This window comes from Vicugna pacos, chromosome 18 (assembly GCF_048564905.1).
Source record: "Vicugna pacos chromosome 18, VicPac4, whole genome shotgun sequence".
NCBI classification, from domain to species: Eukaryota; Metazoa; Chordata; class Mammalia; order Artiodactyla; family Camelidae; genus Vicugna; species Vicugna pacos.
The window spans coordinates 22,903,046-22,930,958 of record NC_133004.1 but is presented as its reverse complement, the minus strand read 5'-3'; the positions used below and the strand labels follow the sequence as shown (position 1 = coordinate 22,930,958).

General features: G+C 42.2%; 1 protein-coding gene and 1 non-coding gene across 3 annotated transcripts; both read left to right on the top strand.

Moving 5' to 3' along the window:
• The first annotated feature begins 507 nt into the window (after positions 1-507).
• On the top strand, positions 508-24,933 carry MTO1 (mitochondrial tRNA translation optimization 1). Of its 2 annotated transcripts, none has more exons than XM_006204342.4 (12): positions 508-816; positions 8,212-8,411; positions 8,493-8,610; positions 12,589-12,878; positions 14,761-14,873; positions 14,956-15,146; positions 15,382-15,512; positions 16,121-16,325; positions 16,541-16,712; positions 18,064-18,182; positions 20,519-20,679; positions 22,192-24,933. In XM_006204342.4, the coding sequence occupies exons 1-12, from the start codon at positions 600-602 to the stop codon at positions 22,351-22,353; spliced, it is 2,079 nt and encodes a 692-aa protein (XP_006204404.1). In that variant the 5' UTR covers positions 508-599; the 3' UTR covers positions 22,354-24,933. The 2 variants fall into 2 exon arrangements, with proteins under 2 accessions (XP_006204404.1, XP_072798726.1); XM_072942625.1 differs by having other exon boundaries at positions 15,331-15,512.
• On the top strand, positions 7,219-7,291 carry TRNAA-UGC (transfer RNA alanine (anticodon UGC)). Its single transcript has one exon. It is a non-coding gene; the product is annotated as a tRNA-Ala (tRNA).
• Positions 24,934-27,913: the final 2,980 nt, after the last annotated feature.

Here is a 27,913-nt window from a genome sequence, read left to right as displayed (position 1 = left end):
ATCAGAATAAAACTGCCACATTGGTTGTTTCATTATCCAACCAGTCAAAGGTTTCGTTCCTAAAGAAAGTTTTAAAAATACCAATTCCAAAAGTCTGGACGTTTAACCTACAGCCGTTTGAGTCCCCTAATTAGTCATCACGAATCTCTGATCCACAAACGCACCTAAACTCCTTTCAAATCTATCCTTATTCAGACTCTAGTTTTTATAAGCAGAAGACAGTGCACCAGAAAACAAAGAATCTGATAAAGCAATCAAAATTATGGTTTGTAAGTGGCTACGTGGCGACTAGAGCAGCAACTCGCTGAAAAGGACAAAAGATGTCGGAGTTGAAACCCCTCAGTGCGGAGTCATAAGGTAATCACACACTCTGCGCCCACCAAGAGACGAGGTACACGTCTCCGGGCCCCCTGCACCCTTAACCGGGTCTCACTTCGCCGCTCAAGTCGCGCCAAACTGCCAATCAGCAGCGACGCCGGACGTAGACGTGTTACGCTGTGACGTCAGAGCAAGATGGCTGCGCCCTGACGACGTTCGTCCCCTAACTTGGCGCCTCGCTCGCATCAGGTTCAGAGTTAGGCTGACTCGTTTCTCCGACCATGCTCTCCCTCCAAGGCTGCGGTCGCCGGGTCGCGGCTTCCCTCAGCAAACAGCACCTTCCGTCCGCCCGGTTCAGCGGTGACCGCGCGGCGCCCGGGACTCCGCACTTCGACGTGGTGGTCATCGGCGGAGGACACGCTGGGACCGAGGCCGCTGCCGCCGCCGCCCGGTGCGGCTCGCGGACGCTGCTGCTCACGCACCGCGTGGACACGATCGGTGAGCAGCGCGGAGTGGGGCTTGGCGTGGGACGCAAGCTGCCAGCATCCTCCCCCTCCCAGCGCCTGATGTGGGCATCCTCTCTACTACCTTAAAGGTGGTGAGAATCCTACTCCTGTGGTCTTAGCCTGAGTCGTGTTTGCAGGTCATGCGGGCCCGGGCCATAACTCCGGACTAGGCTGCTCTGTGGACCCCAGATTGTGGTGCTGCTGACAAAAGTTACTGGGGGGAGGGGGAGGGAGATCCCTTGGGAAAGGGGCAAATTGTGAGAATGCTAGAAGATAACCTTATTTCATTGTGGCCGTTTGCTCTTTACTAGCTTATTGCTTTGCTGGAGTGAATTAGCATTACTAGTAACCGTTTATTAAATGACCGTTGTGTTTTTCTCGAGGTTTCGGGAAGCCCTTTTGAAGAATGATGCTACTTTTTATTGCATTCTGTATTTCTACTGGATGTTTATTCCCCATTTTTGTGCTTAGGACCCGACAGCTTTTTTTGCACTTAATAGGTAGCGATTGAACGGCTATACTTTAAAGCAAGACCGCTATCATGATAGATGCTACCTTGTAAATGATGCACGTCTGTGGCTTTCCTCCTGCATTTTACTTAAGAATGAACAATAATTGAAATGTTAACTGTGCTTTGTGAAAATTGTTAATAAATCACATACTTATGTACTGAAATACTTTTTAAAATAACCATCATCTCATAATGGTGGAGAAATACAACCTGTTAACAGAAATTCTTTTGGAGAGAGACTATAGGATTACCCAAAAAGTTATACTTTGCTTATTATGCATTTTTAAAACCGTAAAGAATGGGTGCTACCCTCCAATAATAATAATTTTAAAAATCTAATGAGCAAAAAAGCACTGTTGAACAAGCTGGTTATTAAATAGTGTAAGTAATGTAGTTCTGTCAGAGACGAAGGAAGTCTCATTGAAACGCGCATTCCTATTTTTATACCAACACACTGTGACTTAAGTTTTCTCTTTAAATAAATAGATGTCAGAGATATTTTAATAACCCTTATGGATGACTTTAGTAAATGACAATTCTATCTTAAAAATCAAAGTCTCATTTTTAAGGTAATTTGATGGAGTGGAGTATCAAGTATTTCTGTGTGGCCTCAGAAAGATTAGCTTTGGCTTAAAAGGTTGGACTTCCCATAAGACTACAGAATGCAGGGATTGTCCTGCTGTGATTCAGTCTTACCATCTGCCAGTAATGAAGTCAGAGGCAGAAAGAGAAATTTTATACTAACCTAAAGAATAATGCTTTTTTTGCAAACTATTTTTTGCCTTTCATGACAAAAGTGAAAAGCTTTCTGAGCCTGTTTATTGTGTTGTATCACATATGCACTTCGTGGAGAATGTTGCCTATTAAAGAAATTGTTAGATATTCTGAATTTTAATCCAGGTCCACTGCGTACTAGCTAAGTGACGTTGGACATGGAACAGTGTATCTAAACCTCAGTTTCTTTTCTGTGAAATAGAAATTATAATACCAACTTCATCCAGTTGCTGTATGTTTAAGTAAAAAAATACATGCAAATTGTTTGGAACGGTGCCTGGCCCATATTAAGTGGTCAGATGTGAAGTCTTGCTTTATTATAAGCTTTTCTACATAGCTGACTTAAGTAGAGTGAAAAATGGACTTAGTTGTACATTTTTACTACCATTACCCACCCCAAGTACTAGTACCACACTTGGGATGTTAGTAGCCCCTGTTTAAGACCAGAGGTAACCAATAGACTTTCTTATTCCAGTTATAAATGATTTGGGGTGAATGGTAGCTTTGTGCAGTTCTATGTTGAGAAGGATTTTGAGAGTTAAGCCAAAGAGAGTGGCATGCTCAACTTTTATGCCTCTATGGGGAGGGGCTCAGCACTGATACGTATATTTCTTTCATCAATTTAAACAAGGATTTCCCTTGTTATTTCTTTTTTTTAAATATTGTTTTTCATTGAAGTGTAGTTGATTTTCAGTGTTAGTTTCAGGTGTACAATGAAGCAATTCAGTTATATACATACATACTTTTTTTTTCAGATTCTTTTCCATTATATGTTATTACAAGACACTGAATATAGTTCCCTGTGCTAAACAGTAGATCCTGGTTGTTTATCGATTTTACATATAGTAATGTGTATCTGTTAATGCCAAGCTCATAATTTATCCCTCCCCTGCCCTTTTCCCCTTGGTAACCATAGTTTGTTTTCTATGTCCATGAGACTATTTTTGGTTTGTAATAAGATTTGTATCAATTTTTTTTAGATTTCACATATAAGTGATATCATATGATATTTATCTTCCTCTGTCTGATTCACTTCACTTAATATGATAATTTCTAGGTCCATCCATGTTGCTGCGAATGGCATAATTTTGTTCTTTTTATGGCTGAGTAGTATTCCATTGTATAGATATATCACATTTTTATCCAGTCCTCTGTTGATGGACATTTAGGTTGTTTCCATGTCTTGGCTGTTGTAAATAGTGCTGCTATGAACACTGGAGTGCCTGTGTCTTTCGAATTATAGTTTTCTCCCAATATATGATATGTCCAGGAGTGGGATTACTGGATCATATGGTAAGTCTATTTTTAGTTTTTTAAGGAACCTCCATACTGTTTTCCATAGTGGCTACACCAATTTACATTCCCACTAACAGTGTAAAAGGATTTCTTTTTCTCCATACCCTCTCCAGCATTTATTATTTGTAGACTTTAATGATGGACATTCTGATTGATGTGAAGTGATAACTTGTAGTTTTGATTTGCATTTCTCTAATAATTAGCAATATTGAGCATCTTTTCATGTGCCTGTTGGCCATCTGGATATCTTCTTTGGAGAAATGTCTGTTTAAGTTTTTGCCCATTTTTGATTGGGTTGTTTGTTTTTTGATATTAAGCTGTATAAGCTGTTTGTATATTTTGGAAATTAGTCCCTTGTCAGTTTCATTATTTGCAGTTTTTTTCCCCATTCTGTGGGTTGTCTTTTCATTTTGTTAATGGTTTCCTTTGCTGTACAAAAGCTTTAAAGATTAATCAAGTTACATTTGCTTATTTTTGCTTCTATTTCCATTACTTAGGAGCTGGTTCAAAAAAATATATTGCTGCAGTTTGTATCAGAGTGTTCTGTCTACGTTTTCATCTAGAAGTTTTATAGCATCTGGTCTTACATTTAGGTCTTTAGCTCATTTTGAGTTTATTTTTGTATATGCTGTTACAGAATGTTCTGATTTCATTCTTTTACATGCAGCTGTCCCATCACCACTTGTTGAAGAGACTATCTCTTCTCCATTGTATATTCTTGCCTCCTTTGTCTTAGATTAATTGACCATAAGTGCATAGGTTTATTGCTGGACTTTCTGTCCTGTTTCATTGATCTATGTGTCTGTTTTTGTACCAGTACCACACTGTTTTGATTACTGTAGCTTTGTAGTATAGCCTGCAGTCAAGGAGCGTGATTCCTCCAGCTCTGTTCTTCTTTCTCAAGATTGTTTTGGCCATTTGAGGTCTTCTGTGTTTCCATACAAATTTAACTATGTTTTTGTTCCAGTTCTGTGAGAAATGTCATTGGTAATTTGATAGGGATTGCATTGAATCTGTAGATTGCCTTGGTTAGTATGGCCATTTTAACAATATTAATTCTTCCAATTCAAGAACATGGTATATCTTTCCATCTGTTTGTGTTCTTTCATCAATGTCTTATAGTTTTCAAAGTACAGGTACTTTGCCTTCTTAGGTAGACTTATTCCTAGGTATTTTATTCTTTTTGACGCGATGGTAAATGGGGTTGTTTCCTTAATCTCTCCTTCTGATAGAGGTGTTAATGTATAAAAATGCAACAGATTTCTGTGTGTTAATTTTGTATCCTGCAACTTTACTGAATTCATTGATGAGCTCTAGTAGATTTGTGGTGGTGTCTTTAAGGACTTCCTATGTGTAGTATCATGTCATCTGCAAACAGGGGACAGTTTCACTTTTTTGTTGTTAAGTTTTACTTCTTTCACATGTGGATTCCTTTTATTTCTTCTGTGATTGCTGTGCCTAGGACTTTTAAAACTGTGTTGAATAAAAGTGACAAGAGTGGACATCCTTGTAAGACAAGGATTTCTTTGCATTTGATTCTCAAAAATGTAAATTTTATAAATAGGCATATTATACAGTAATTCAATAAAGTGCCTAGAAGTTATTTAGTTTAGAGATGTAAGGAAGTGGTAGAATTTCAGTAATTTATTCTTAGTTTGAGCTTTTTTTTCCTCCTATATATGAGAAGACTCATTTCTCAGGATGAAAGTTTGAGATCTCAGAAATTAGTGAGATTCAGAGATTTTTTAAAAGATTAATGGATACATAGTGAATTAAAAGCTAAGTCATTTTGTTTTTTTCATTTGGGGATTTTTTTTTTCACAGTAGGAAATGCTTTTATTCCTTAGAAGCAATTGTTTTAAGAAAAAGGAATCAAAACTGCTCTTGTTGGTAACCACACTGGCCATTTTTAGAATAGTATGTGCTACTAAGAAAAAGCAATTTCTTTCTTTCCTTTTTTTTTTCCTTTTGAGCTGCTCCTCACTGGATGATCCGCATCTATTCTATAATGATGTGAACAAGACATGCGATGAGCATGTTTAGTGAAAAGCTTAGTCAGTTTGATGAGTAACAGTATCTAAAACAGGGATCACGAGTTTATTTGATCCAAGAGGCAGACACATAAATTTAAATGTATGAAGCTAGGTGGGTATAAACAACATGGAGTAATGGCAGCAGTGGTGAACTGGAAAATACATCCCCATTCGTTGTTTTATTTGTTTGTTTTTAACAAAAGCCTTGTGTATATCAAACTATATCAAATACTACAGGCAACCCACTGGGTTATGAGCTCTATCTTAAAAGTACCTGTGATGTGTCCTCTCTAAAATGGGAAGAGGATTACTTAAGAGTGGTACAGAGTTTGAGATTTACATATGTTAGTCACTATATATAAAAATATGTTTAAAAAAAATTTCTTCTGTATAGCACAGGGAACTATGTTTAATATCTTGTAATAACCTTTAATGGAAGAATATGAAAATGAATGTATATGCATTACTGGGACATTGTGCTATACACCAGAAATTGACACATTGTAATTGACTCTACTCCAAAAATAAAAAAAGAGTGGTACAGAGTAACAGAAAAAATCATAGTTGGTGATGTCATTCCACACACCTCGTTTATGTTTTGGTTATTTATTCATTAGCAAGCAATCTCCAGGGGTAGGCTATATAGCTCAGTGGTGGAGCACATGCCTAGCATGCACTAGGTCTTGGGTTCAATCCCCCGTACCTCCATTAAAATAAATAAACCTAATTACCTTCCCCACAAAACAAGTCAAACAAGCAATTTAAATGTTTGAGGTGTAATTAAATTATTATGTGTTTCTGTATGATTTTTTCTCTACACAAAATAGTCCTTGTCTGCAGTTTGACAGTTAATGATACCTGGGAGAGAGCGAAGTGAGTAGAGCTATGAAAGACCTAAGATTGGAGCTGGATGATTGGAGATTCATTATACTCTCCTCTCTACTTCTTATTCTTTAATAAAATAGTTTAACATTTGTATATGAAATACTATATTGAATTAGAAACTCAATGATAGGATAAGTATTCATTATTTATGTTGATTGATTTTATAGAAAGTGTAGGGAGCACTTTCCTAAGATATGCATGTAAGATACTTAGTAATATTTTACACATTTAAGGAAATAGAAGAATTTTTTTCAACGTTGCTGGTGATGAAAAATTATTTATGATGAAAAATAGATGTACAAAAACCAATTCAAGAAAATCATGTGATGTTTAAAAGGTAAAGATCAGAAGCAAAGAATATTTTACCCTGAAGTAGGAAATATAAATCAAAATAATTATTAGTAAATGTTGTTTATTGCTTACTCCATGCCAGACACTGTGCTGATTGCTTTCTGTACGCTATCTCATTCTGCAGGTAACAACTCCTTATTCAATTAGTTTAAACAAAGAGGAGAATTTATTTTCTAACAAGAAGTCTACAGGTAGATCAGGTCTAAGCCTGGTTAATTCAGCAGCCTTCCTTCCATATCTTCAGTATGCCACTCTTGGGTTGTTTTCAGGTTAGCTGTCTTATGACTGCAAAATGGCTACAGTCGATCCAGGTGTTGCATCCAGGTTTGACAACTTTCAGCAGAAGAAAGTTGTATCTCTTTAAAGAAATAAAGAGTTTCCTAGAGATCGCCCCCCACAGCTCACCCCTCATGACTTATTTCCTACCTTTAAACCAGACCCACTGGCAAGTAGGAACATGATTACCATGATTACTTTTAGATCAATACTTACCTCTAAACTGAGTTTAGGTTACACTCCCCAACACAGAGCCTCATGGGAGGGGGGAGGGTACAGCTTAGTGGTAGAGCACATGCTTTGCATGCATAAGGTCCTGGGTTCAATCCCCAGTACCTCCTCGATGATGATGATGATGATAATAATAATAATAATAAACCTAATTACCTTCCCCTTGGGAAAAAATAATTTTTTAAAAAAGCCTCACAGGAGAAAATGTTTACCTGAATAAACAGTGATTCTGTATCAGAGGAGGAGGAGACATAATCCACCACAGCTGTCAGTCCTGTTTTTCCAGTAGGGCCACGAAGGTACAGAATATTAGATAATTTGCCAAAATCACATGGAGCTTGCAAGTGGTGGATCTAGGAACTGAGTCAGATCTCGTTCACTCACTCCTAACCCAGGCTCCTAATCACAGCACTGTTCAGCCATCCCTCTGGAGAACATGGAAACTTTTGTGGGGCTCAGTGCTGACCACAATGGACCCACAGATCGTTGAGATAGCTTTCCCACCCCTCCAGTGCCCGCAGAAACCTTGGAGGTAACCACTCGAGTTTAGATGTCCAAGTAAGACTAGGGGAATTTAAAGAGAAGGTATAAAGTGTGGTTCTACTTTCAGAACGCTTATCATTTAATTATTTCTGCAAAGTAAGCATAAGAAATAGCAGATGGTATTTATGGAAGAGTTAATTGATTGTAACAGCGAACCAGTGCAAGGGGACTTCTTAAAAGTACACTTGTTTGGGAAGGTTTCATGAGGTGAGGATTTCAAAATCTCACTGAACAGGAAAAGAAAACCTACTGAAATAGTAAAAATATGCACAAGGGAAAGTTTCAAAAGAAACTACTTTGTCTTCCAGGATGCCCTGAATACCTCTTAAATCCCACTGGGACTTCGGCGTGTTGTTTTAGTGTTTGCTGCAAGTTTTTATTTTGTTGCATGAGAGGATGCTCCTCACCTGGACAGGCATCTCCCTGTCAGGACTCAACTGTGTATGAGGTACTCGTATATAGATTTTTTTATGTCTGTTCTCTCTAGGTCAGATGTCCTGTAACCCTTCCTTTGGCGGCATCGGAAAGGGGCATTTAATGAGAGAAGTTGATGCCTTGGATGGGCTGTGTGCTCGAATCTGTGACCAGTCTGGCGTGCATTACAAAGTATTAAACCGGCGTAAGGGCCCGGCCGTTTGGGGTCTGAGGGCTCAGATTGATAGGAAGCTCTATAAACAGAACATGCAGGTGAGAACAGGGCAAGGAAGCACAGGAGAGAGCTGCGGTGACCGGTTCTCTGTTCGGTTTCAGCTTGCGCTCTCTTGACAGAAGGAAATCCTAAACACGCCGCTGCTCGCCGTGCGGGAGGGAGCCGTGGAGGACCTCCTCCTAGCCAAGCCGGAGCCCCAGCGCCCGGGGAGCTTCCGCGTCAGGGGCGTCGTGCTGGGTGAGTGCGCCCCCCGGTGGTGGTAACGGTGTCTGACTCCGGGGGAGCGCGGCGTCGAGCAGAGGAGGGGGGCGCTCTGTTCACCCCAGGAAATCACTGTGTTTTCTCTTCATGGATGGGGGAAACTGTATGAAAAAAGCACATTTCTTTCATTTCCTGTACCGTGTTAGTGTGGGACTTCATAGCCTGCATGAGTGTGTCTTCTCCTCCTGGTATTTCTTTTTTTGTTTTTTGTTTGTTTTTATTATTGTTCTCCTCCTGGTATTTCTTTTTTTGTTTTTTGTTTGTTTTTATTATTGTTCTCCTCCTGGTATTTCTGTTGTCATTTGTCTTTTTCTTAGTTCTGACTTTCAATACTTTGAATTTATATTTTATAAGATAATTGTATACATTTATTTATTTTATTTTTTTGAGGGGGAGTAATTAGGCTTTTATTTAGTTATTTTTAATGGAGGTACTGGGGATTGAACCCAGGACCTTGTGCGCGCTAAGCGTGCACTCTACCACTGAGCTGTACCCTCCCCCATGTACGTTTTTGTGAGTCGTGTATTTTTAATCAAAATAACACATGCACGTCCGTTTTACAAAAATCACATAGCATTTAAGTGTGTGGGGGAAAACAGTTTCTGTCTGTCATGTCCCGCTGCAGACTTCACTGCATCAGCTGTCTGAGTTGTCGCTCCTGAGACGCGCTTACACGTCTCTAAATGCTGGGCTCATACTTCACTCCCTAAATTGCCAGTCGTAGACTTCATTAACCTTTTTTATGGTAGCTCTCTTTAACGTCCCACTTTCCTTCCCTCCATCCGTCAAATAAATTTGGTTGATAGTATTTAAATTATTATGATTATTTAAATACTGTTCACTGCAGATCTGAATAGTATGTTTCATTTGTTCATTTGTCCTGTGTACCAACCTTTTTCATTAGAAAACTTCCGACTCTTCCATCAGAGGAGCTGTCACTTCCTCATTGTTCAGTCTGCCGGCCCCGGTCTTCCCTCTGATGCTTTCCTCCAGAGGCGTCAGCCTCCGCGGCCCCCACGCCCTGCCTGCGACACTCAGACCCTTGCTCTCTCGGCCTGTGCACAGATGTCGTTTGAGATGTCCTTTCCCTGCTTTGCTGTGTGACATCGTCCCTGATTGGCTGCCTCCTCCTCCCTGCCTCAGTTTGCTGGGCCACATCCCCCAGTAGCTTCCAGAGCAAAGGTATGCGGGAAGCAGGGTTTTTGAGTCCTTGCACATCTAGAAATATATTCTCTCCTTAGACACGACTCTTCATCTGGCTGAGAATAGAATTCTAGTTTAAATCTTCTTTCCTGAGAACTGTGACAGTCTTGCTCTTGTATCTTCTAGCTTCCAGCTTTGCTATTGAGAAACTAAACACAGAGTGATTTAAATTGTTTTGTATGTGACTTTTTTTTTTTTTCTGGAAAGCCTCTAGGCTCTTGTATTTGCCTGTGGTGTTCTGAAATGTTTAAATGATGCCCCTTAGTTGTCTTCGTTCATTGTGGGAGACTCGATGTTCCCCTTTTAACCCAGAAACCTGTCCCTGATTTCTGGGTGTGTTTTTCAGTTGTTTCTCCCATGTTCCCTTTCTGAAACTCCTGTCCCTTCCTGGATTGGTCTTCCAGGTTTCTTCTATTTTTCTTTCTTGTCATTTTGCCATACTTTCAGGAGATTTCCTTAACTTTTTTTGTCCAGATCCTTTTTTAAAGTTTATGGTGTTTTTCTTTTATAAACAGCGTCTTTTTTTTTTTTTTGATATTTCTTTGTCTTGACATCTTGATTTTGGTTTCTGAATTTAATATCTTCTCAAATCTATTTAAGGACTTAAATGGTTGATTCTTGAAGTTTCCTTCTGACCTATGTGTTGTTTTCTCCAGATTTCTTCATCCTGTTTGCCTATTTGCAATGCCTGTTTCCGGGTCTCTTTCCTCGAGTGTCTAGGAAACGTTGGTGTCTGTTCCAACTTTTAAATGAGGCGCTAAAACATGATTGGAAGATTTGTGTGTGCACAGTTAATTTTATCGCTTGGCCAACACTGTATCTGGTGATGAGGGGTTGGACTGGCCTTTTTGTTGGGGAACTCCCAAACATCGATTTGTGTTAGTCGGCAGGAGCAGAAGGTGCTCTGGCCAGGGGCCTGCTGGCCGCTTGCTGGTGCTCTGGGAACAGCACTACAGGCGGGGCGGTACTGGGGGGCGCAGTGAGGGGGTCTCATTGTTTAAAATACAAATCCTGACCCCTTTGCCCTGTTGTAAAATTAATTTTTATCATGGACTAATTAATTTGCATGGGGGTACGTATTCACGGGGAACAGTTTAAGGGGAGAAAGCAGGCGGAGGGAAGGGTGGTCTCTCCCGTCTGTGCCCCCAGCAGCCGGTTTCTCCCTCAGAAGCATCACTGGTCTCGGCCTGTGCGTTCACTGTGTCTTCAGGTGCACCTGTGTGTATTTATATATATTCTTCCCTCATAACAGTAGCATATTGTACACGCCGTTCTGTACTTTTTTTTCCAACCACTTGGTCTGTGTTAGCTTTGCTTGGGAGAGTTACGTTTCTTTCTTAAAAGTTTGTGTTTGTGTTCTGTGATTGCTTTAATAACTGAATGATTTTATATTATATATTTAATCTTCTCTTTCTTCTGTCAGTTTTTACAGTCTGATTACTGACTTCCCTCTGTGAACAGTTACTAGTTTTATTTTCATTTCCTTTTCTCTCCCCTGCCTCTTTTCCACTCCAGGGTTAATGATTATATTATTTTTATTAGCATAGACTTTTTAACCTTTAAATTATTTATACATCTATTACTTAATTTACTATCTTCAAATGCCATTTTTGGACCCTGTTTATATTTTATGGGGCCAAAACAACACAGTTTTTATTACAGCAAAATATGCATAATATAAAATTTACCATTTTAGCCATTTTTAAGTGTGGAATTCAGTGCCATTTAAGTGTTGGGCAGCTGTCACCACTCTCCATTCCTAGAACAGAAGTTCTGTACCCGTTAAACAGTAACTCCTTGTCACCCAAAGACCTAACCTACATCTTCCTGTGAGACGGATCTGTCTGCAGACAAACCATCACGTGCTAATTTCAGCTGTTTCTCCCGTTGTCAGCCCCGCCTTCAGGCCTGTGTTTCTCATGTCCGTTTCCATCCCCCAGTTCCTGAGCCCTTAAAGGCCAGTTAGTTGCCTGTCCTCATGGTCTCTCCAGGTTCCTGAGTTCCGGGCTCCTTCCTCTGCACATCAGGTCTCACTCTTCCCACCTCCTTCTGTCTTCCCAGAGTATATGAAATTTCTCATCTTTTGACAAGTTCTTTCCCATTACATGTCCTTGTGGTTTCATATCTTTTTTGCCCCTTTATTTCATTTTCTTGGAGTTTCAGGAGGGAGAAGAAATCATCTGAGGTAGTCTGTCGTATTTCACCAGAAGTCTAGAATTAATGTTCCTGACCCACAGAAACTGTGATAATAAATTTTTATTTTAAGCTGGTAAGTGATGGAGCAACTTATCATAAAGCAATAGATAACTAATATACCTGTATTCACAGAATAGACCTTATTGGCCTTTTCATGATCACCTGTACAAACCTGAATTATTCTAGTGGAAAGATTAATAGTTTGCACAATCTGCTGTATACATAGAAATTAAGAAACACTACTTGAAGACAAAATAAAATTAATTAATTAAAAAAATTAACTGAGACTAACTCTTCAGGAACATGTAAATTGGTCATAACACATTATGCTCTCCCCTCAGTGTTCTTGGATTCTTTAGATTGATAACATACAGCCTTCTTACTGATTTTAAATCTTTTTCAAGTTTCTAAAAACAACTGGTTTTCTGTAGTTCTGCTACGAAGTGCTCACATTCCAGTTTGCTCTGTGGAAACTCTGTGGAAAGTGTGACAATTCACTTTCCATCACTATTAGAGTGCTAGAGCATGAGTTTCACCCTCTTTCCTGTCCTGCAGTGGATGGAAGCGCGGTGTATGCGGAGAGTGTGGTTCTGACGACCGGCACGTTCCTGAGAGGCATGGTTGTCATTGGATTGGAGACGCATCCCGCAGGACGGTTAGGGGATCAGCCTTCTGTAGGGTTGGCTCAGACTCTGGAGAAGCTGGGGTTTGTGGTGGGAAGATTGAAGACCGGGACTCCACCCCGGATCACCAAAGAGTCCGTTAATTTCAGCATTCTTAACAAGCAGACACCAGACGATCCATCCGTACCATTCAGCTTTATCAATGAGACAGTGTGGATTAAGGTGAGATATTTATGAGAACCTGGCTTTACGCAGAGGATACAGACCGACCATTTCCTTTTTTTCTTTTTTCAATTGGTGACAATTCACTTTCCATCACTATTAGAGTGCAAAAAAGTGATCTTTAAAAGCATAGGCTGAGTTGGCTATTTAGGTCTTTCCCCCCGAATTGTCAAATTTCATTACTGTGATAACTTTGCCTGTTTAAACTTTTTGAAATAATTTCAGACCTATAGAAAAGTTGTAAAACTATTAAAACAAACTGCTGTAAACCACTGAAATTCACCTATTGTTAATATTTTGCCCTCTCTCCATGTAGACATATAGATACATGTGTATATTTAATGTATAAAACAGTAGTATACACATTTATTTTTAGTCCTTTTTCTTTTCCTAAAACATTTAAGAGTAAATTGCAGAGATCGTGACCCTTTACCTGCGAATACTTCATCTGCATCTCAACTGATCACAAGACACCCCCGTACGTAGCCTCAGTGCAGTGATGGGAGTCGGGGGATTTAACACTGACACAGTCCTGTTATCTAAGATAAAATCCATAGTGAGATTTTGCTGATTGTCCCAATATTTTTTTTGTGCTAACCTTTTTTCCCCAATCTAGGATACTGCATCTGATTGTCATTTTTCTCTAATCTGGAACTGTCCCTCAGTCTTTCACGGTACTGACATTTTTTGAGGATATAGGCTACTTTTGCCTATCCTTTGAATTTAAAAAAAAAATGTATATTGTGTGTTTAGAATAGAGGACTAATAATTGACGGTCCTAGTTTCTGGTGAGTATTATCCTGATGAGTGGCTCCAAATATTCTGTTATTTTGAATAAATCGCTTTTATATTTTTACTTTGGTAAAATGTAAACATGATGATACTTTCTTAGTGTGTATATTTTTAAACTTATTATACATTTTCAAGTTTACAGAAAGTAGGGAAAAAAAACATTATAATGAATCTGTATGTGTCCATCACCCAGATTCAATAACATTTTTTGACATTCTTGTTTCATCTTTTTCTCAACACTTTGTTCTTGCTGAGTTTTTTGGAGGCACTGGGGATTGAACCCAGGACCTCATGCATGCCAACCATGTGCTCTGCCACTGAGCTCTACCCCTCACCCTGTTCTTGTGCTGAGTTTTGTTTTTTCCTTTTTTTTCCCCCTTAACAGCAGCACTAGAGATTGAACTCAGGACCTCATGCAGGCCAAACACGCGCTCTACCACTGAGCTCTACTCAGACCCTATTCTTGCTGAGTTGTAAAGCAACAATCCCAGATATCGCATCATTTTACTCATACTTTGGTCTGTGTCTTTAACAGATAAGAACTTTATAAAAATCAGCCACAGTACTGTTATCACAGCTAGCAAGATAATTTCTTAACATCATTTGATATTCAGTGCAAATTTTCCCTAGTTGTTTCTTACAGTTGTTTTAAAATGCTTATTTTAAATTTTTTTTTTACAGTTGTTTTATCTGAATCAAAAACCAAGAAAAGTCCACATGTTACATTGAATGATGTGTCTTATCACAGGCCCCCTCCCTTTTTTTTTAATTTACATGTGGAAGAAACTGAGTCATTTCTTCTGGAATTTCCCACATTCTAGATTTGTCTGGTTTCATCTGTCTGGTGCCTTAAACATGTTCCTGCATCCTCTGTATTTCCCGTAAATTGGTAGATCTGGAGGCTTACTTAAATTTAGGCTCATCTTTTGGGTGGTTTTTGTCAAGATCACTTCATCATTATTAATATTTGGCATTTTGCGTAGATTTCGTGTCTATAAAAGTGAGTGTGCATCATGGGTAGAATTTATTGGAATATGAGGCAGACTTATACAGAAGCAGAGTGGTGTGGTATCCAGTTCCTGTGTTTCAGCCGGAAGATCAGCTGCCATGTTACCTGACTCACACCGACCCTCGAGTGGATGAGATCGTCCTAGAGAACCTTCACCTTAACAGTCATATTAAGGAGACCACAAGAGGGCCCCGGTAAGGACAAGAACTGAGAACGGTGACGTCAACCCTCTGTTGTTTGTTTCATCCAAGTCTGAATTCCAGTGCCCTGTTCTAGGTACTGTCCATCCATCGAATCAAAGGTTTTACGTTTCCCAAACCGTCGCCATCAGGTTTGGCTGGAGCCTGAAGGACTGGATTCTGACCTCATCTACCCCCAGGGATTATCCATGACACTCCCAGCCGAGCTGCAGGAGAAAGTGATCACGTGCATCAGAGGCTTGGAGAAAGCGAAGGTGGTCCAGCCAGGTAGAGGGAGGCCCCGCTGCCCCATGGCCTGAGCTCAGCACCACTTGGCGGGCAGTGTGGGGACCCCAGCCACAGCCGTGCTCTCAGAGCCTCAGAGAGCAGAGCCCAGCACCTGTGCACTTAAACTAGGCTTCGCTTTTGAAGAGCCTTTAATTAATGGTCATCTTGGCATCTCTGTCTGGAGGCAGATCCAGCGCCGTTTGTACTCACCCTGCGCCGTTTCTCCTCGGGCCAGGCTATGGCGTGCAGTATGACTATCTGGACCCCCGTCAGATCAGCCCTTCCCTCGAGACTCAGCTGGTGCAGCGGCTCTTCTTCGCTGGGCAGATCAACGGCACCACCGGCTACGAGGAGGCTGCTGCCCAGGTAAGAGCTGGTTCAGGTGGAACTGTGAGCAGGAAAGGACTGTTTCACGCGTTCCTCCTCTTGGCAGCTGTTGGGACAGCTACATAGTTCTTAGACACAGCTTATGACCGCAATGGAGCACTTGCTTCTGCTTCTGGGTAGGTGGAGGCACTGCTGTATACAACACTGTGCTTTACTGTCTTCTGAGCTCCTAGAGCTGATGGCATATTTTGATTTGACTTATTATACTGCTTCTGAAGTGGGAAACAAATTTAGTTCTTTTAATGTAACTTTATTGAAAATTATTATTACTCCTTTTTAAGTGGGAAATATGTTATTTTTACTTGTAAATAGGAAAAGGCTAGCAGTCTTACAGGTAGACTTTTTTAAAAGGTGACTCCCATAGGGTAATCAGAAATGTTGGATACTTGTGAGAACAATGAATCAGCATCCTAGGGTGATACCCTGGCCCTACTCTGTTTCTGATTTGGGACCACATTTTCTCTGTTCTGTCCCTTCTGTGCAGGGCCTGCTCCCTCACTGCCCACACTGTGTTTCCAGGTAGTGTCCAAGTGGGGTAGCTCTCTTCAGTTCATAATGGCCTTCTAATCATTTCAGTCCTCTTGTAGGGAGTGATAGCTGGAATCAATGCAAGTCTGCGGGTCAGGCGCAAGCCTCCGTTTGTCGTCAGCCGGACGGAAGGCTACATCGGAGTCTTGGTTGATGACCTCACCACTCTGGGCGCCAGCGAGCCGTACCGCATGTTCACCAGCCGAGCTGAGTTCCGTCTGTCCCTGCGCCCCGACAATGCCGACAGCAGGCTCACGCTCCGAGGTGACTCCCGGCTGAGTCCTGCAACCAGACTTCCTTAATTCTTTGGGGTTTTTTAGGTTTTTTTCTGCGGGGCGGTGGTAATTAGGTTTATTTCTTTATTTTTAATGAGGATTGAACCTAGGACCTCATGCATGTTCAGCACATGCTCTACCACTAAGCTACACCCTCCCCCACAAGGCTTCCTCCTCTTTGACAGCCTTCCATCCCCCTTCCAGGGTATGAGGAAGCTGGCTGTGTGTCCCAGCAACGCTTCGAAAGAGCCTCTCAGATGAAGGCTTCCTTGGAAGAAGGCATTTCTGTGCTAAAATCCATTCAGTTGTCAAGTTCTAAATGGAAAAACTTAATCCCAGAGGCTTCTATAAGTATTGATAGAGGTGTACCTCTCAGGTAAGCATTTTTAACATAGGCCTTTCTCGCTTTTTACAGAAAAATGAAAGAATTTCAGAGAGACATTGCCCACACATTTTGATTGATGCAGCTATTACTTTTGGCTTCTTTTCAGACTCCTTTAGATGTAACTTATCTCTTTACTCACTATTAAAAATATGTGTGATTCTAAATTATTATTTTTACTTTTTAGTTAATTTCCTCCGTGGCTCCCACTGAGTTCTTCCGGCTTTCCTGAGATTTAGTGGGTAGAAACCAAGAAACTTAGTTACCTGCTTTCTCTTTTAGGCCTGGAGCAATTGCACTGGTCCTGTCTTGCCTGTGAGTTATAGCAGAGACACTCTGATTAGGCAGGGTGTTATAAATCCTTTGGACTTTCTTGAGAAGTCCCTAGCTACATTTTGGGGTTCTTTTTGTCCTTGTTTTTATCATTCTGCTTATATGGATTCTGAGTCTAAAGGACATTAATACAGAGCTTTTTTGCTTCAGAGATGTGTTCCTAAGAACCTTATTATATCATTCATACTGCAAGGTAGCTCTTTTTTGGGTTAGTCATTAGAAGGTGTATTCCAATATGTTCTGTAATTTCTGAAAGGGCAGCCCCGTCCCTCTTGGCGTTTAGGGTTATTTGGTTTCGCCATAGCTTATCCAATGAGGCCTCTGAAGGCAGGTGACCTAATTCATGTCCTGGAGCAGAGCTGACCAGTGCCTTGTCGGGGGAGCGCTTCCAGCCAGTCCCGGGCTGGGTGAGCAGCCGCTGAGCCAGCGTCTGCAGAGGCCTGGGGAGACTCGAGACCTCCGAAGGGGCAGGGCTGTCTTCTGCTAACTTGATAATTAATTGGTGTACTTGGTTTTAGGTGGACATAGTTTTTTAAAGGGGGAAAGATCAAAGTAGATAAAAATAAAAGTAATACAGGCAGTAAATGTAGGGAGACCGTACAGATCGGTGAGGCCTTGTGGGACCCAGGCAGAGTGAGAGGGACGCTGCAGAGTGCCTTGCAGTCAGAGCAAAAGGCAGGGGCTCTCCTTCTGCTGGTCCCTAGCGAGCGCGGGACGTGGGCTTAACACGACCAAGATGGGAATTCAGAGGCTGTCTGTCCTCACAAGCCAGGGCGAATGGATCACTGCACTGCCACCTTTCCCAACCGCTCATCCTTCCCGAGGAGGGGAGCGGGGGAGGGTCACAGGCTCTGCTTCTGGGCGTGCTGCTGCCTTCACCCCTGGACTTGGAAAGAATTAGGAGTTTTGATACTACTTGTCCTGAGATTTGGTGCTATTTCCAAGGAACCTTGTTGTCAGTCTGCCTGATGCGCCTGGACCCCGTACTAACGAGAGGTTCGTGTGTCTGCAGTGCTCTCGACATCCTGAAGTATGAGGAAGTCCACATGGAGCTGCTGGCCGCGGTCGCCCCAGCGCCTTTGCAGAAGTACGCAGAGTGCAGAGAGCTGGCCGAGAGGCTGAAAATAGAAGGTAGAGGGTGCCCTTCTGTTCCCCTTTCCGTTTGTGCGCAGCACGAGTGGGTTAGATAGGGCTGGTGCGGTCACGGTCATGGGGGGTGGGGTCCTGGGGAACAGGGGGAGCTGCCCGGAGCTTGTTAGGAATGCGGGATCTCAGGCCCCACCCCAGACCCACTGAGGCAGCACCTACATTTCAGCAAGACCCCCAGGTGATCTGAGTGTGTGTTTCAAGTCTGGGAAAGTGCTACTGTAGAGCTCGCTCAGTACTGTTGAGCTCAATTTTCTTTTGTTTTTTTTTTTTTTTTTTTTTTACATTTTCCCTATTTAATGTTCTAATAATGAGAAAAACACTACTGTCTTTGGCTTTGACAGTGGAATACTCTCCCACTAAGAAATACGTATTTAGTATCAGGCAAAGACACCCAGAGTCTCCCCTGTATGTGATAACACACGCTGAGCTCTCACACTTGTGGTCAGTGTACTGGCCAGAAGGCCACCTATGACTTTTGTAGGTGTAGTTTTTTGGTTTTTTTTCAAGTTTTTCTTTACAAAAAAATTTCAAACATTACTGAGAATATCAGCTTCTGCATTTTGATAGATTTTTTTTCCCCTTGAGTGGAAAATTGTGTGGAAAAAGAGGCAGGGACCAGAATAGATGGGGGAGAGCAGGAGAAGCAGGGGATGAAGGACTGTTGAACAGGAGAGGACCTGGAGCTCCTGGGAGACCAGCATTCCTCCTGGGGCCGGCATTTCCTTTCAGTCCCACAGACGTCTGTCACCTGCTGCGCTGTGGGCTGACCCAAGGGGATGACCTGTCATCCTCACAACTGACCAGATGCTGGTAGTTCACTCATGTAGGAAACGTAATGTTGACCTTTTATTTCAACATGTGATCTTTCTATTAAGTAAAGTTTACTTTATTGAATGTTTAGGCTGTTAGCATCTGCGGAAAGACGGTTAACTTCTCTGTTTTAAAACTTGGTTTGCAGTTTTACTTTGTCCAGCAAATCATCCAGAATAATTATCTGTGACTTTCTCACGGGAAACCCTGATTCCAGCCATGGGGTAGCTATCGTGTTGCCGCGCTCTTTAAAGACTCTGGCGTGTAGAATGCAAAGGCTCTAACTTACACCCATGCTTGAAAGAAGCTGGCCATGGTGAAATAGCACGCATCAGTGGGTTTCAGGTCACTGGACTAGTCTCTAGAGGGTAGACATCAACTTCAGGTTCTTCTCTGTGTTGTCTCTCTTTTGCTGCGTGCATATTTAGAAGATTAAATGTACCTTTAACATGCACATCACCACCTCATTTATGTTCTGGGAACCATAAAGAGTCTATTCATGCATCATGGAGTTTCATTACAACTTGTTGTCCTAATTTGTTCTGTGTTGTATTAAGCTGTTACATGCATGATTTCGCTTGATACTTAGAAGCCTGTGAAGGACGAGTCTTAATTAGCATTATGTCTTAATTGTCCAGAAAAGTGATAGGTTGCCCAAGGTCACACAACCGAGTGGCCGAACTGGGACTGGAACCTCGCACGTCTGACTGCAAGGCCTTTGTTGCCCTAAAGACCATCGTAGGTCATCGGCTCAGCTGATGGAATGCAGCATCAGTTGTTTTGATTTGACTTGACTTGTAGACAAAGCGGCTGAGGCCAGAGGGTCATGATGTAGCAGAGGGTGATCCCCTGGTGCAGCGAGGCTCAGGGCTGGGATTTCCCGGCTGCCAGTCCAGTGATGGAAGCTGAAGCAGCCAGGACCCCTGGGGAAACTTGGTTCTTAAACATGACAGTGACCACCTCAGTTTAGTTCTTAAAACGGGTTTTGAGCTTATTTTTCTAAGAACAGAAAGATTTAATTACAAAATAATTGCTGAATTATCTTTCTAACTTCACTTCGAAATAAAATCTTAGTTATTTATCTTATCATCTAAGAAGGTTTACTTTTTAAAACTATAGTTTGATCTGAACATAAGGCAGAAAACCATTTTCTTAGATATATCTTTAGGACTTAAAACTCAGACCCACAGTCCACTGAGGGAAATGTTCACCAAAATTTGCACAGAGGAGGAAAGCAATTTCTTTTTTTACTTTCAGTTTTCCAGATTTTTGAAATGAAAAGGCCAGGCAGTAAACTGCCAGGCAGAACGCTGTAGTTAACAAGCAGGACCCTCCCTCTCTTTATTTTAGCCTCAGAGGCCTTATCTGCGACAGGGGCAGCTGCCCCCGTCTCGGGGTGCTGAGCTGAGTGTTGCATGAGAGCCTGTGTGCAGAGGCTCTGTAAGTCACAGACAGCTGCAGAAAGCAAGCAGTTCGTATAACCCGAATATGCTGCTTTTGTTCGTCAGCCACCTATGAATCAGCACTGCTCCATCAGCAACAAGAAATAAAGGAAGTCCAGCGAGACGAAGCTCTGGAGCTGCCCGAGGACCTGGACTACCTGCGTCTCAAGGACGTGTCGCTGTCCTGCGAAGTCCGGGAGAAGCTGCACCTCAGCCGCCCTCGCACGGTGAGAAGCCAGCCACACGGGGCCAGGGCTTTCGTTTTTAAAACCTGGGTTTACAGTGGCCACATTACTCATATTGTATTTCCTCATAAAAGCTTAACCTCTCATGTCCACGTTCTTTTTCTATGACAAATGTTGGTATGTTTTTATGAGAGGTGGAGAAGCTTAGGCTAAAAGAAGTAACTGGGAGTCAGGAATTGGGTTAGTTATAATGATTCTCTGGTCCCAACCGTGTGCTTAACCATCCGGCAAACTCATTTATGTGCACAACCGAAAGGAAACGACTTTAGGTTAAAATGGAACACGTGTCAGTGGTTTTCAGATGCTCGCAGGCCCCTACCTGGGGTTTCGTAGTGTTGCCTTGGGAGCTGCCAGGAGGAAGAGGCGGCCAGAGAGCCCCCACCCCTGCTCCGGCCTGTGAGCGCCCAGCTGCAAATGTCTGTTAAAAACGCTATAGTATATAGTCTTGGACTTGTACTAACAAATATTTGAAGACTGGTAGGCTGTATTTATTGATTCTGAGACACATTTTTACATCTCTGAGTTATCTTAAAAATTGATGGTGTGTCACAGTTTAATGGGCAGTGGATTTTGTTTTGGGGGCTTTTGGTTTTAGTTTGGATTTTTTTTTTTTGTCGTCGTTTATGAAGGGGTATTTACCAAAAATTTAATCTGCAGAATTTTTTTTTTTTTAAAGGGAGGAGTGATTTCATCAATTCTTAGTAACAGCCGCCATGGGAAGCAGGCAGAGAAGCCCTTGGTTTTATGGCTGTGCATCCCTGTTCATTCTGGGTTGTGTTTTTGTGGACAGTCACGGGCTGCACTGCCCAGTGTGAGAGACATTAGCCAAATATGACTGTTTGCAGTAAATAAAACCTGAGGTAGCTCTTCACTCATACTGGCCACATTTCAGGTGCTCCGTAGCCACAGGAGGCTCCTGGCTCCCACAGTGAACGGTACATTGTTACAGTGAGGATGTTGCAGAAAGTCCCCTTCATCTCAGAAAGTTCAGCTGGACAGCACTGGGCATTGGAGTTCACCTTGTATCCAAAATTCCAAAGTACGAAAAGCTCTGACAGACATTTGCTGCAGACTCATTTGGTGGCAAAACAGACCCGAACTGCTATGAGGCCGTTAGCCTTCCTACCACTTAGCGTGGATGTTCATGCATCTCACTGTAAAATATACCACAGAAATAGTAATTAAACTATAGGGCACTGCCCGGCACACTGCTAGTGATGTTATATCAGCCAAATGAAAAGAAGAAGTAGGTACTCAATCTGCTAGTTACATGATCTTGGACAAGTCTTCTTAACGTCTCTGAGCCTGTTTGTAAAATGAAGATACTAACAACATTTCCTTTATCGACTTTTTGGAGTTATTTTGAAGATACATTAAGATCATAGTTCTGAAAATGTTCTGTACACTGTAACACAGAGATTGGTCTCAGGGGGAAAGCTGGTCTGCTTGTACCCGACATAGCTCATGGGTGTTTCTCTTGTGGTTTATTCCCAGATTGGGGCTGCCAGTCGTATCCCTGGAGTGACACCCGCTGCCGTCACCAATCTGCTCAGATTTGTGAAGACCGCCCAGCGGAGACAGGCAGCCAAGCACAGGCTGCCCAACCCCGAGCAGCGTCTCTGTGCTGCAGACAGACTGCAGGAGAGGCAGTTGTAGCTTCCTGTTCACGGAAGACTTTTAATCAAGACAGGGATATAGACGGTCGATAAGAAGTGTTTATATTTAGCACTTGTTCAGATAACCTTATTGGGTTATTATGGGTCTGTCACTAATTTATGAAGAGAGAGATTACAATTGTGCCTTTTTGTGTATCTGAAAAAGTAGTTACAAACTCTTCATTTGTACCCCTTCCCTCCCGCGCTCTAACGCCGCGGGCCCGCTGCTGTTCCCGTGCGCGGGGCCTCCCGGCGGAGCGCGAGCCCAAGCGGAGCAGGAAGGCGGGGCCGCCGCCCGTGGGGGCGCTGGTCGCGCCGCGGCCAGCCTCGCCCGCCAGCTTGCTGTGAAGTACGTTCGCTTAGGGGCAGTTTCAAGTCCCTCACATTCTGAGGGCTGAAATTTTGAAACTATGCAAAACCGCCCAGAATCATTTAGCTAATTTCCAGGATGGGATGTAGCGGGGAGGGTGAGAGGTGACTTACAAGGTTTCTGCATTTCTGCAGGAAATCCTCACCAGTAACTGTCTTTGAACATTAACGAAAACCCTGTAAAATGGAAAGATTGGAAATCTGTATAGTTTCCTGTCTTCCGCAGTGCGGAAACCTGTTTGGTAACCTAGTTAAGGGAGAGTAAGTGTGGTTATTTTATATCATACGGTATTTTCTTAGGAAACCATCAGGACCAGTTTCTTAACACTGAAGACAAATCTGTAGTAATTGGTGACTCATGTTCCCGTTTTAATGTCAGAATGGACAGAAAAATGGACAGAATGGTGCTGGCTCCCCCTTCCTCTGCCATCCTGTGATGTGTGCTCCCGAGGGTGAGGTGAGGAGACCAGCTGGGGCAAGAGGGCCCTACCTCTCCCCAGAAATGCCAGCTCAGGTCTCTCATTTCAGCCCAGAGAGAAGCTCCCCTGTCAGCCTCAACCTCAAGACAGGCAGGGACTGAAGACAGTCCCAGGGCTCAGAAGGGACTTCGGTTACAGATCTGTGTTAACTCTATGGGTGTGAGAGAGCCAGACAGCCTTTTGTTTTAATCATATGTGGCCACTCGGATGTAGCTCAGTTTCCACAGATTTGTTTCATATGATTTTTGTCATTTTGTCTTTCCATAAAGCAGTCAAGACCAGCAGCAAGTTAAAAGTACTTACAGTGCTGGGTCACTTGGCAATGATGAATTCTTTTTGATACTTCATCTAGTAATTTCAAAAAGTGGTAACTTTTCTTTTTATTCTTAGGCAGAATTCTTACTTCAGGGGCATATCCAGTATAATTCTACATTGTATTTTTAAAAACAAGGTATTTTGTGCTACCTGTTTGGCACTAGGAGGGAAACCACTGTTTTTTAACTTTTTTTTTTTTCCTGGCTAAATATAGGAGTAAAAGCAGTGAGTGGGAGCTTACTGAATGGGATATAACAAAAACTTACCTTGAGGAAACAAAATTCCTAAACGCTTCAGAAGGTTCTTGACAGCTGTAATTTGGACATAGTGACACTACACATACAAAGAAATTAAAGGTTTACAATGTAATTCCATTATAGTAGTAACTGTCTCACTGAAAAATATTTGATAGGAAACATTTGTTTCAGGTTCTGCCACTTGGTTTAGGATGTGAAACCTCTTTAAATCCACAGTTTAAACCATGTTAACTTCTACATAGTATCAAAACAGCCTACTCTGGTGCTGCTAGCCAAAAGCACCCCAGACTACGATGCCCTGGGAAGAACCAGCTAAAAATGTGACCTTGCTTAGCCCAGGTACTTCACAGAAACCCCCAACAATGCCAGCAGCCAGCTTCCAACAGAAGTCGGCCTCATGATTTCCTCCACCCACCACAGGCCACACTACTTGCTAGCTAGATATGCTGGGTACTCACTGAAGTCATTTCAACAGGAACAAAATAAAAAAGAGGAAACGGCTGAGAAACACTCAGCATTTGTGAGATCACGGCGGGGGTCGGGTGGGGTGTGAAGATGGGGCCTATGCTGAGTTGAATTAGGAAGTGACCTTGCAGCCAGGAGTCTGAATTTATTCCTGATTGCTTTAAAATGTGCTGTCATTTGTGGGTTTCAGCCTAGACTGAAATAACCGTGGCTTTTTCCCTTCAGAATTTTCAACTCCTACAAGGACGCCTGGCCCAGAAGTAGCCAGAAGTACTGGGAAAGCCACCAGCAGAGACTCGTAGGCATGTCCTGAATAGGACGTGCTTTTTAAATGAATATTGGTAAAGGCAAGAAATGGCCAAACTAAAACTGAATACTTGAAAGGGATAATATTTTTTGGTAGGGGGAGGTAATTAGGTTTATTTATTCTTAGGGAAGATACTGGGGACTGAACCCAAAACCTTGTGCACACCAAGCACGTGTTCTGCCACTTGAGCTATATCTCCGCCGAAAGGGATAAAAACATGGACGACACAGATCCTCAGAAGGACATCCTTCAGTGTCGGCCTCTTCGTCTCCCTCACTGTCTTCACGTTCTCTTCAGCCTCATCTCCTCTCTGTCTGTCTGCACTGTCCCTGCTTTTCACTGCGCCTACTACGATATTAAAGCTTATTTTTTGGTATTCAATTTATTAAGCAGCTTTTTAGTATTGCCTGATTTAGGAGCCAGATTAAAGACACAGTCAACTGTGAAAAGGCACCCAATGGAGTGACAAAATGTTTGCAAATTGTGTGTCTGTAAGGGGTTAACATCCAAAATACAGAAGACTTATACAACTAACAGCAACAAAGACAAAAATACGCAAATGGGCGAAGGACTTGAACAGACATCGCTCCAGAGAAGATACACTGGTGGCCAGTAACCACATGAAGGGGTGCTCAGCATCACTAGTCACCAGGAAAATGTAAATTGAAGCAGCGAGCTAACCGCCTCACACCGTTAGGATTAGGAAGACTTGTCCAATCAGCAGAAAATAACAAATTTTGGGAAGGCTGTGGCCAGATCAGAGCACTCAGGTCTGTTGGCAGAAAGGTAAAGTGGTGCAACTACTATGGAAAACAGGATGGCAGTTCCCCCCCCACCCTGAGTTAGAAGTCGGGTTACCAGGTGGTCCAACAGTTCCACACCTGGGTGTATACCCCAAAGAATTGAAGACGGGGACTTGAAGACCTGTTCAAGCTTGTTCACAACAGCGTTATTCACAGCACCCAAAGGCAGAAGCAGCCAAGTGTCCATGGACAGGTGATGGACAAGCACAATGTATATAAATGCAAGGGGATATTTTTCAGTTTTTCAAAGGAAGGGAATTCTGACCCTTGCTACAACCTGGATGAACTTTGAGGACATTATGCTAAGTGAAATAAGCTGGTCTCAGACAAATATTGTTATGATTCCACATACACAAAATACTTAGATTTGTGGGGACAAAGGAGAAGGTAGAAAGTTGGGGAGTTACTGTTTAACGGCTAGAGTTTCAGTTTTGTGAGATGACGAGACAGGAAGACAGTGATGACGGCTGCACAACAATGAAAGTACTTAATGGTCAAGATGTTAAATTTTTTATTGTATTTTACCACAAATTTTTTAAAAAGCCAAATGAATTATTTGTATGTGTATCTCAGACTCCAAAACTTGTTTATTTACTGATCATTTATCCCCTGCTTATTTCTAAAAATATAATTGCAACATTTTAAAGGATACAGAGCAGTTCAAAATGAAGGATTAGTTGACAAAAAGGCAAATTACATTTAAACAGTAAATTCCAGTTCTTTCTATCTGTTCAAGGGGACCAGGAGGAAACTTTGTCCTGTTACTAAAATCTAGATGTTTACTACATGAAAAAATGCTTTGCATTGGTGATTTTATAGAAGATAAAAGTGACTGCCCCCTTCCTGGCCAGAGGCCTGTGGCTTTCTTCTCCCTTCCACAGCCTCAGAAGCAAACATCTTCATTAGTTTAAACCAACCTTGGTATTAGCAGCCCCACAGCGTTCGGCCTAGACCCGAGGCCTGTGTGCAGACTGACCCAGCGCACTGTCCTCTGGGGGGCGTCTCAGCCCTTAAAAAGGACACCGATCTTAAGGTGATGAAAATGCTCTGAAATGAGATTACGTGAACTTTGAGAAAATACTGAAGACCATTGACTTGTATACTTTAAAAGGGGGAATTGTATAGTATCTGACTTATACATCAATAAAGATGTTATATACAAAAAACTGAAGTGTGTATGATTAAATGGCAAGCCCTTGAGCAATGATTCGTCAGCCCGGTTGGACAACAGAATTCCCAGTAGTGCTTGTAAAAGTAGGTGGCCAGGCCTGACCCCCCGCAGCTCTGATTCAGGTGGCCTGGGCAGGCCTGGGCACGGATGTCTTACAAACCCGCAGGTTGTCCTGGTGCCAGGGTGAGAGTGAGTCGCCTGTGCGCATGTCCGTTGTCTCAGCGGCTTCTGGCAGACACTAGATTGTAGTTAATTTTACAGTGTCTGCTGGCTCAGGGACCCGAACACAGTAATTTGTACTGTTGACTGAAGAGCTGGAGCAGTTCAGTTGTGCAGAAAAGAAGCTCGTGTTGTGTTCCAGACATTCAAGTTTAAAAGAAAGCCACCCTGCCTTCCATCGAGAGGTGGGCAAGGTCAAATTTTTTCAAGTGTCAGCCTCGGGCCTCCTTGAATGCCTGCCTGGACATAGGTTGAGATCCTGTGCTTTTCTGCCTTGGAGAAAGAATGCAATTATTTTGATCTAGAACCTCACTTTTGACTGTCACTGACCTAGAGCAACATTTTTCAAACTGCTGGCTGCAAAATTCATTATCGGGTCATGAAATTAATTTGTTTTTTCATAGGTGGTGAGAATAAGTACTATTCTCTGAAACTTTCAGTAATTGATATACAAATTATATTTCATCAATTTTAAGATGCACATTGTTTCTATCATCTCTAAATTGGTGTATGTCCTATAATCAATAGTATCTTGTAATGCAGCATTTGTGACTTGCAATTTAAAACCTCTTAGATGCAATGAAATACAACGTATTTGTACTGTGTTGTGCACAGGAAATATATTTCGTACTGTGGATTCTACCCAAAAAAAGTTTGGAAAAGACCGATCAGTCCATTAGGAATATTTCACATCTGTGTATTCTGAAAGTATATTCTTCTAGAAAGGTTTTAAAAACAAGTCTGTTTTTCCTTTGTGAATGATTTTGATTTTCACAACCACTTCATAGGGTAGATAGGCAAGTTACACATACTGTCATTTTTACAGATATGTAGAGGGGTTAAGCGACTTGCACAAGCTCACAGAAACTTTCTGATTCCTGCTATATGTAGTTATGATGTTTCTTTGTTTTTTTAAGTCTTACTGCTCTTCCTGTGCTGTGCCTGGCCAAGTGACGGGATTAAAATGTAATTCCAAGTTGCTGTTGTGCAGTGGTGCTCAGGCATTCTGACCTCACCACACCTTTCTGTCACTGTCAGCGGGTCTTTTCCTCCCAAGGACCAGAGGTCCTCCACTGGATGAAAAGCTCCTCCATCCCACTAAACAATGTAGGACAGAAGTCTGTTTCTTTTGACTTCGCCTTCAGTTCCTACTCCCACTCTTTGGAGCCCATCTCA

Coding starts and splice junctions, on each gene's coding strand:
- MTO1 (XM_072942625.1), top strand. CDS start 600: ATGCTCTCCCTCCAAGGCTGCGGTCGCCGGGTCGCGGCTTCCCTCAGC. Junction 8,412..8,492: donor TCTATAAACAGAACATGCAG/GTGAGAACAGGG, acceptor CTCTCTTGACAG/AAGGAAATCCTAAACACGCC. Junction 14,874..14,955: donor GAGACCACAAGAGGGCCCCG/GTAAGGACAAGA, acceptor GCCCTGTTCTAG/GTACTGTCCATCCATCGAAT.